Source organism: Taurulus bubalis (genome assembly GCF_910589615.1).
Source record: "Taurulus bubalis genome assembly, chromosome: 6".
NCBI lineage: Eukaryota > Metazoa > Chordata > Actinopteri > Perciformes > Cottidae > Taurulus > Taurulus bubalis.
This window is the reverse complement of record NC_136594.1, coordinates 8,659,856-8,670,060: the sequence shown is the minus strand read 5'-3', so window position 1 is coordinate 8,670,060 and position 10,205 is coordinate 8,659,856. Positions and strand designations below refer to the sequence as shown.

Sequence of the window (10,205 nt, the reverse complement as noted above, 5' to 3'; positions counted from 1 at the left end):
ATTACAGGCCGAACCCTCCAACCGCCTCCTCTCCTCTGCAACAAGCAGCTGTGTGTGGAAAGATACCTCTAAATGCATTCCCACCTTCCTCAACATGTTCCTACAGTGAATGCTTCCCACTTTCTGGTTGGCCGTTTGAGTGTATGTGTGTGAGAGGGGGCGTGTGCGCTGATGGGAGGGGGAAGGGTGTGTGTATGTGTGTGGGAGGTCTTTAAAAAATAATATATCTCTATACATCTCAAAATCTGTCAGGCTTGAGCGGAACCAAGTCTCTGTGCGAAGCGGCCCCCGAACCGAAAGGGTTGAGAGTCACTTCAAAAGAGTTCAGTCGTCATCAGTCGTTCCTTTCTTCCTCTCTTCTTTCTCCCAGCCAAATCGAGGGACAGACCGGTGGTTCCCCCGCCGCCTCGTCTCCAGCCCGATTCCCCTCCGACTCCACCGCGTACTGGTGGCAGGGGGTCGGAAAGCGGGGGCTGAACACGTGTGAGGGTTCTGTGGCTCCGTCAGTAACATATGCCCAAAAGGGGGACGGGGAAGTTGATGGCAGAGGACAGGACTAGCCCACTGTCGGTGGGGGTGGTGGTGGTGGTAGATTTTGCGAGTTTGGGGTGCAGAGTTCTGGGATTCGTCTCATCTCCCCGTCCCGCTCTCCGTTCCTTTCCTCTACTTCATGTCCACGTCAAAGTCCAGCACCAGCAGCTTGGTCTCCTCCGTGCCGTTGCGGCTGCCCACCGCGCACACCAGCTTGGTGTTGGAGGCTCGGATGCGCCACACCACACCGCCGCTGCCGCCGCTCTCCAGGGTCACGAGGTTACGGATGAACTCGCCCGTCTTCAGATCCCACAGTTTGACCGTGCCGTCGTCCGAGCTGGTGATGACAAAGTTCTTGTTGAACTGGAGGCACGTCACGGCGCTCTGGTGCTTGTGGGGACCTAAAACACACAAAGAAACAGATTCTTAGAAGGACGTAAAGAAACATGTCACTGCATTCCTACCGGCAGGAACCACAGTCTAAATGTGTGTTCCTCGACCAGGCTCTCCACGTCCACTAAACAATTTCATGCCCGGGCCTCTGTACTTTCTGATATCATTTTGTCAAAAACAGCCGTTTGAAATAAATAGAGTAATGTCGTGGGTATAGAGACGTGGATGGGTGAATTTGAAATGAGACTTGAATACAGAATAAACAACTCTGAGACACAAAGGGAGAATTCCCCTCTTTTATTCCTGAAGCTATTGTGACAGTGTAGTCAAGACTTCCTGCTGCAGGCAGCAGGCTTTAGGACTCGTCACTGTCACAGAGGCTTACAGCTCCAGCTACACCTCCGTCTGCTGCGTTGGTATGCTGGTAGCTGGCAGGACGCCACACTAAGTGAAGATGGCGGCTGCTACTGCCTGCATTGAGGTGACTTTATTTGTGACACTGCGTGTGCAGTGACTTGAGATTTCCCTCAGGGCTTGAAAATGATATCTTAATTAAATCATTTAGGGCGACACAAAGCACAAACAAGTGCTGGCAAATGAACTGCTGTTTTTTTTTTGTTTTTACCGGAAGTCGCTATCACAGCTATTTCATTCAGACAAATTCAATTTCTTTCCGCTTTCACAATCCATTTGCAGAGAATTTCCTTTTGAATCTCACCATCAATAAGCTTTCACATATTTTCCATTTCTGTCTCCAGTTAGTTCAAAGGCTGTGTTATTTACTTGAGTATTCACTCATGCTCTGCACCAACCCCCAACATGCCAGCCTCTCTCCTCCCCTCTGCATTAGCACAACAAAGCCTGCTCCATCATTACCTATGCTCTCTTCAGCTGACAGTGACGACCTTGTTGTCGACCCATTGTTTTATCAAAACGCACTAATGAATAGCAGAAATTGTCCGCTGACCTAATTAGATGACCTACAAAGTCCCCCGTCCTCCATTCCTTCACTGTAGTCACCCCCATCTTTACAGGATACACACACACACACACACACACACACACACACACACACACACACACACACATCCTCCCCCCCGGTCCGCCGTGTCCCTCCCCTCTGTCCTTAGACTCTCACTGGGGCATCCCTTTGTTCAGCGAGGGGGTGTTTGGTGTTTGTAGAACTAGCATGCAGGGTTGTAGTTTGCTAATGAGGGCATTTAGGGGCGGGGGCGCTGCTGGTTGCTGCTGCTATTCAGCAAAGGATTTCCAACTTCCTGTGAAGCGCCAGTGCTGCTGCTAATGGGTTTTGAACTATTCAAACGGACACAAAGGAAATGAGAGTGTAATCAGGGCCAGCAGGGCCACGAGGTGTTGGCTCCGTACTGCCACACAGGCCGCTTGAAACTGACCGTCCAATTAAAAGCCAGACTACAAATGACCTAAGTCCCATCTTTTGTGCTTTTTGTTGTTCTTCAAGGCTGCTATTGCCATTTTACTGTTGAAGTTATACGTTTATAGTTATATGTGCATATTTACAGTCAAATGTACATTTGAATGATTTTAACTTTGTGTACAGTCAACACTAAAACATAGCTATACGACTGTAATCTAAATATTGTCGCAGAAAGCAACATTATTCAGTAAACATGGTGCATAAAGAAGATACTACCAACTATTACCAGATATTAAAATACCTACAATAGACTAAAAAGTAATTTAATGTATTGGTTTTTACCTGGATGATGTTTAAAAGGCGCTACATTTGAACATGAACATTAATATAGCAGCAAACAACCATTTGCTATAAAGACATAGTTGAGTGACAACAATATTCAGATTGTTACAATATATTTTTCGTACAATTTAACCGTCCATGTTCAGGTTGGTTTGGTCCAGGTAATAGTAGCACAGCTACCTCTTGGAGTGGCAGAAGCTTCCCTTAAAGCCAAACTGGGACGGCAGACTCACCTTGCAGTGTTTGCAGGCACTGGCCCGTCTTGATGTCCCAGATCTTGACAGTGGAGTCTGCGTTGCCTGAGACCAGGATGTTGTCTTTGAGCTCCATGCCGCTGGTGAGGGACTGATGCCCCGTCAGCGTGTGGATGCAGTTGCCCGTCTCCACGTCCCAGACCCTTATGGACGTGTCCAAAGAGCCACTCACCACGTGGATCCCATCGAACTAGAAGGCAGAGGGAATCAAAAGTTCAACCATACACGTTTGTGTCCGAGAGCAGACTGAACGTCGATGAAATTCATTTTAAACTGGCTGAAAATCAAGCTGCCACTTCAAGATGACAGTAACGGTCACTTTGACTTGCCGCTGAGGCAGGAGCAGCAGACAGTCATACCATTAACAAACTTAAGAATAAACCCATTGAAATTAATGAATTTTATTGATCTGTGTGAAACTTTGCCTTGTATTTGCACGTCCAATAGTAGAGCATCGACACTTTAAAAAGCCTAACGATGCAGTGTGCTACAAACACCAATCTATCAGTGCAGTAAACATCCTCCTCCCTGAGGTTGATGGCACCAGCTAAAAGTGCACCGTAATCACACAGAGTGGGTGAGAGGACATCTTAGAGGACACAGAGGCATGCATTTTAAAACAACCCCAACCACACACCCACACAGACAGACTTCATTAAACATTTAAAAACAGTAGATAAAAATGAGCAAGACAGATAAAAATGTTAGTGCAATCACATTACATTGACTTGTTTATGGCGCGTGTGCCACATTGACAAAGCAACAACCTTAGAGAGAATACAGACTTTCACTCTGTAACTGCCACGCTACAACTGAACCAACTGAACCAACTGAAACTAACATTAGTGTGCCGATATGTTTTGATGAATAGCTGGTTTAACCCAATCCTGCTGTATTTCCTCCAGCCCAAAATGTAATCTTGAAGATGAAGAAAAAAAATGCATTTGATGTACAAACAGAAATAACCCACTGCTGAATGTGTGTGTGTCTGCTCACCTGTAGCGAGTACACTCTGTTGGTGTGGCCCTGCAGCGTGTGGAGGCAGGTCTCCGTCTCAGGGTCCCACACTTTCACCATGAAGTCGTAGGCACCGCTGACCACCCGCCGCCCGTCGTACTGGACGCATCGCACGGCCGCCACGTGGCCCATGAGGACGTGTAAACACTGACCCGTCTCAATGTCCCAGACGCGCAGGGTGGCGTCACGAGAGCCACTGACCACCCTGAGAGGAAGAAAGAGACACACAACGAGTCAGAAACATGTGGTGAAACGATGTGACGTCTTAATGTTGAGCTTCACTTTAAGTAACGTCTCCCACAAGTAACAGATTCCGTATGATTAAATATTCAATAGACGACACAACACTTTGATTTCATACTGCGGCAGCTGCATTGACGGAATAATGAGACAGGTATGATCAGTTTCTTTCACTCCTCTCACTTTGAGTAACCTACAGCATCACATTCATGTTCATACTTGAAAGCACAAAAACACTCATTTAACTTAAACTGCCGCCCTCCTGCGTCTTCACCCCCCGGAGTGGAAAGATAGATTATATGCTAGAGAAAGGGAAACTCCCTTTAGGGAAAATTCCAGATTATTACTGTAAAAACGTTTTGTGCCAAGGAAATCATTCGTTAAGACAAATTTATTTAAATCTGGAAAATGATTGACACTGCTTTCTTTAATATTTATCAGATTCCCGACAGTACAGACACAGACATTATTCTAAAATCTAAAAGTATTTCTGTTTTTAAAATAAACGTGCCGTAAATACACACAGCGCATACTCTTTATTCATAAAATGCCTTACAGCGATACATAGATGGAAATCACCAGCATGTTATTCACTGTCTGCCTGCAGCATTTCCACTGAGTGAGTAATCAAATGCTATACAAAAACCTTGGTGGGCCTTAAGGCGAAAGGAGCACTTTAAGTCTCCGGAGTGTAATACTAAGTGAATGAGCGAGCAGCAGTTCACTTAAAATGGCTCACAGGGTTTATTTAATCTCTCAGAGACCACATGCTCACTTTCATAGAGACACTGTCCTCTAAGAATGTTTCAGAGATGCTCTTTTGCTTGGTGGGATCGCTGTGAAGTCGGGCGCAATGAATCTAATAATAACGGAGCACATGGGGCACATTGAAGGGATAGTCCGCATGTCCGTTTGTTTTCAACAAAACAAGAATAGAATGTCAATTGGTGAGCTATAGGTGTTGGTCAGACGATTTTATTGCCTTCGGACAGAGCCAGACGAGCAGTTTCCCCGACTTCCAGTTTCTATGCTAAGCTAACTTCCGCTGGGAACCGCTTCATATTCAATATCCATAAAGATCAATATCACTCCCGTCTACCCAACTATTTCGTGAAGAGAAATATTTTGTACAAATAAATCTTTAGATGCACGTGTTGGTTTGCAAAAAGAATATTTTTAAAGCTCACTAATTAACATGTTAATGGCTTTATTTAGGGATGCTACTAATGATCATTTTAATTTCCATCTGCCCATTATCTTCTCAAGTAACAGATAGTTTGTTTGGTTTGTTAGTCAGAAAAAAAAAGTGAATAATGTCGATCACACCTTCCCTGAATCTTATGTTCTGTATAACCAATAGAAAGATAATTATTCTGCTGATCAATCGATTTAGAAGTGAAATGGGTCTCGTACCTTTTCTCATGTAGGTGCATGCAGCGCACTGTTGAGGTATGCCCATAGAGGGTGTGGATACATTCGCCTGTCTCTGCGTTCCAGACCTTGAGTGTGCGATCAGTGGAGCCGCTGATAATAATGTTGTCTCGCATCTGGGATGACCACACGCCCCCCGTGTGACCCACCAACGTGCGCAGACACTGAAAAGATCGCAGAAGAAGAAGTCTTGATGAGCACGTTACTGCTACTGCAGATCAGAGACATGGTACGTTTCAAAGACATTCAGGTTCATTTCATTCATATACATCACATTTGAGTTGGTAAAATCACATTTCCCCCCCTACTGCTTTCAGGGGGAAAAAAGACAAGTGAAATGAAATGCATGTGACCTTTTCAGGGAAAGAAGAACCTAGTCGAATACCTGCAGCTGGGACAAAATCTCTAATTGCTTTTACTTATCTGTTGTTCTCTTTGCAGGAAGGTTTTACAACTGTCTTCAATTTTAAAAAAATCCACACATTCATCCTCATTAAGGATGCTAGATTAGCTATTGATTAAAGCAGTTATGGAAATCTTTCTGATCAGTTGAATTTGCATCTCTACAGCTTCTAATTTGTCCCTAAATTTAATTAACCTAAATGTTTTTAATTAAATTTATTTGGGTACAGAAGTGATCTGTAGACAGGGGTCAGTGCCGTAGTCATGTCAGGTTGGAGCGTGTCTGAGGTGCTCAACATGTGACCCTCGGAATGCAGCTGATAGAGAGCGAGAGCTTTTATTGCAGCGAGTGAAAGAGGAAGATGCTGCTGTGGCCCGTCTTCGCTCTCTGTTGCGTGATAAAGAGAATCACTCCATTAACTGTGGGCCAATGTGGCATGACCTGACAATCAACCTCAATGTTAAAAGTCTCTTGTTTTATCACTGCTGCCTTTTTTCTGAGCTTCAGACCGTAGTGAAGTGAATAATACTGCAGTCGCAAGAATATCTGGCTAAATTACAATGTATTCTGCATTTAAAACATGGCAGATGCATATCTAATGTTTTGGAATATTGTGGGACATCATGAGGATTATTGACAGCATTGTTGCCCAGCATGCATCTTAATCCACATTTGTGATAAATATTTGTTTTCCTCCTGTAATACTCAACCACAGGCCTGTGGTTTATTGTAATCATACTCTCAAGGGTGAAAGATTTTCCTTGTGAATCGGAGCCAGTGGTTGAGCTTCCAAAACAAGAATCAGTGTGTGTGTGTGTGTGTGTGATTAGAGCCTCCTCAAACACTGCGTGGGAAGAGAGTACCTGAAATGGAGGGCTTAAGCGTCTTTATCAGTCTATGAAACAAACATAAAATGAGGTCGTGCCTGAGAGTGAAAGAAGATGTGCATTCTTTTAATGAACCTTTTCTTGCAAACACATGAGGGGTTTTATACTATGCTTAACGTTTGCATTATGCGCTCATACATTGAAAGAAAGAACTTTGGGAGAGTGTATCCAACATAGCAGCCAGCCAAAGAGCTCCAGACCACGTGAGACATACTGGAGCTTTCTCTTTGGATGGAAAAAGCCACATACTTTGCCTTAGCAGGAAATATCAGGAAAAAAAAGGGATAACAGGGCTAAAAGCTGATGGAGCGAATGATTTGCAAATGTCAAAATAAAACTACATCAGGTCAAGAAATCACATTATAGACTCACTTAATGTTTCAGATATTACCCAGGCCACGGCTGAATCTACAGTAAAGACTGCTCACAAGTTTCCATATCATTTTAAATGACTGATTTCAGTTTGTCAGTAAAGACAGAAGCACAAGAGAGAGAAAGATCTCAGATGTCCCTGGGTGGTGCCAGTACTTCTACCACGGCCGTGGAAAATGTTCTGCTTGGCTGAACGCTGGAGTCTAATAACACAACTCAAAAATAGTTCTGCTCAAATGGTTTCTACATTTAGAGAAAGTTTGAACGACGACAGCAACTATGGAGATCATATATGCTGTGTTCATGTTGAAATACCCCAACAGCTAAGCAAACAAATAGTTAAACCAATAATGCCCAATATAATGGCGTCCATGGCATCCTGATAGATAAAGTAATGACTGCAGTAATTTTCCCCCGCAGCTGCTCAAACTGATCACGGTCTCAGCTTGTTTCACAGAAACATGCTGGGGAAGAAGAGATGAATCAAAATGGTCTGAAGACTGAAGGTGTGAGAGCCGAGCGAGGACGAGGTTCAATTATTCTGCCGCTGATTTGACGACATGGATATGATTTACTGGTCGACTCCAATTACCGACAGACAGACGGTTGCTGCGTCTCCTCCACAGTAAAAAGCTTCATCACAGAGACAATACAAAGCCACGGTTGCATTAATGCTAGATGACCACAATTACCTTAATTTATCTCAACAACATTCCAATTAAGTTCACAGCTCAAAAAGCAATCTCTTATCTCTGAGAGTTAAAGAAGAGGAGAAGTCAAGCTTGAAATGTGGCCGAGGACGCCTCTCCCACAGGTCTGCCATCTTAGATCGGCCTGACAGCCGACATTGCTGCTGACGGGCACCACCAAGGACATGTGCTGCTCTGTTGAGCACCAGGCCGCCACCTTTGAAGCGTTGAGATGTGTGTGGCCGTTTGTGTGTGGAAGATTGACATCTTTCACTGACGCTGGAGGACGCGCAGAGACAAAGGTCCATCAGGTAAAGACAAAAAGCCTTCAGGCGGCATCCAAGCATCTGCTGCTTCAGCAGGAAAAAAACAAGCTTTTTGGAAATTCCTGCAGATTGCGAATCGGATTAATCCTATTTAATCTCAAGACTCTGGTGTGCTTTTTAAATCTCCAATGAAGTACTTACACCGCAATCAAATCCCCATCGTCTTACCTGATCGCTAAGCAACGGCCCAGTGCTGCGGAGGCATATATAATAGAAAGTGTTCATATAATAATTTGGATTTCCACACAGCAAGGGTTCAATTCACTGTGTTTTATATAACAAGCTCAATCAAGGGCAAGACAAAACTGACAGCAAAGATGAAACACGGATTCACATTAACTCGGGGATTTGGCATTCCTGCATTGATGAGTATTTATTGAAATGTATTAAAATTAAGCCGCGTGTCCATGCTAAGAACCCTGTCAATATGATGGGACACTTTGCTTTCTGTGCTTGAAATGCAAAGTGAGTTTAAAAAAAAATACATGATTCACAAACAAATCTTTAACAAAAGAAAAGGATATTGGACAGATTCATGAAACAATTGATAGTAACATCAGTTGTTAATCTTTTCAGCATCATAAATGCTCTATTTAGAGCTGTGAAGAGGATACTGTGTGTGGAGACACATCATAGCATTTGAACGCTGCCAAAGTGATGTAACACCAAGTGATCCCCCCACATTGCCCCATCACAGTGGGAATCTTTTTGATCGTTCTAAATTGAACAAAAGGTTTCGGTGGAATAGCAGCAAAAAGTGGCGGAGAAGAAGCGTTTAACGCCGTTCCACCTCTGGCACACATCTGGTCTATTTCTACTACCAATTTCTTTCCCCATCCCCTCAAATTAAATCCTCTACCTGCAGTGAAAGCCACCAGCGCTGCATTTCTACATCTCTCATCTGAAGAAAGACGAGTGTATGAGCAAATTTACTTTGTAATCTGTAACTCATTATCGGAGAGAATACCGTTTATGCGAGGACAGAAACATCTTCAACATAACATCTACTGGCGACAGGTTTCAAAAGGAGAACCGTCAAAACATCAGAACTCTTCATCTCCGTTGATAAGAGTGCTGCCATCTCTTATTGATCCAATGCGGTCTCAGACCGAAGTTCTGGTGTTAGCGGCTGAGCTGTGGAAGGTCACCCTGAGCTTTCTCTGAAGTTGGAGGGTTCATGTGAGCGATAAACGGCGCATCACGGTCATATATGTCACTTTAAAAAAAAAAAAGGAAGATTATGGAGTAGATATGATTTACAACATGAAGGACAAGAGGAGTGGATATTGGCAGGTGGATTTGGAGCCAAGGGCTGTCGCAAACTGTGTCTTTTTACTCGACACCTTGAGACCACTGATAGCCACTTTACAGGCCGGCCTCTCACAGGGACAACTGGCGGAGAAGAAAACATAGCAATCAAGTCCTCAAAGCGCTGGCAGAGACTGTAAGGAATGTTGACAGGAGGAAAAACCAATGCAGATACTGGTAATACCATTGTATTCCTACTTTACTGGCTTCGACAGACTCCTCACCCGAAATGGTTGACTAGGCTTAATTGGCCATTTGTCTCCAGTGAGAGATTCTCTCTCTTGTGTTGAGCGCAAAGGAAGCAAAGAGATGAAATCCACAGAGGGGTTTGTGCTCTGAATACAACACCCAAACAGAAACGGATTTCGGCTCATCTCCTCTTCATGACTAATGTAAACAAACAAATCTTAGGCGGATTAGCGTTGTCGAAACCACAGACGATGTACTGTGTGGCCGTGACGTCGGTCTGAAGGCCGGGTGGTAAAAAAGCGTTCGGGCCTGCTGGTGATGTGACTCACCACAGACTTCCTCCACCAATGTGGATCCACTGCAGCTGGAACTCAACAACCCGTCATCCAGATGTCTTTGGGTGAAGGAGAGCCAAATTGTGCTCCGT

General features: G+C 44.2%; 1 protein-coding gene across 2 annotated transcripts in view; it reads right to left on the bottom strand.

Annotated features, from left to right (window-relative positions):
- Positions 1–467: 467 nt before the first annotated feature.
- fbxw7 (F-box and WD repeat domain containing 7) overlaps positions 468–10,205 on the bottom strand; it is a gene marked incomplete at its 5' end in the record, with an annotated part of 56,748 nt that continues 47,010 nt past the window's right edge. For both annotated transcript variants that reach the window (XM_079219495.1, XM_079219496.1), the window contains 4 exons: positions 468–932; positions 2,896–3,106; positions 3,913–4,138; positions 5,587–5,768. In XM_079219495.1, the coding sequence (XP_079075621.1) occupies positions 664–932; positions 2,896–3,106; positions 3,913–4,138; positions 5,587–5,768 (888 nt within the window). In that variant the 3' untranslated portion in view covers positions 468–663. The remainder of the gene's footprint in view (positions 933–2,895; positions 3,107–3,912; positions 4,139–5,586; positions 5,769–10,205) is intronic.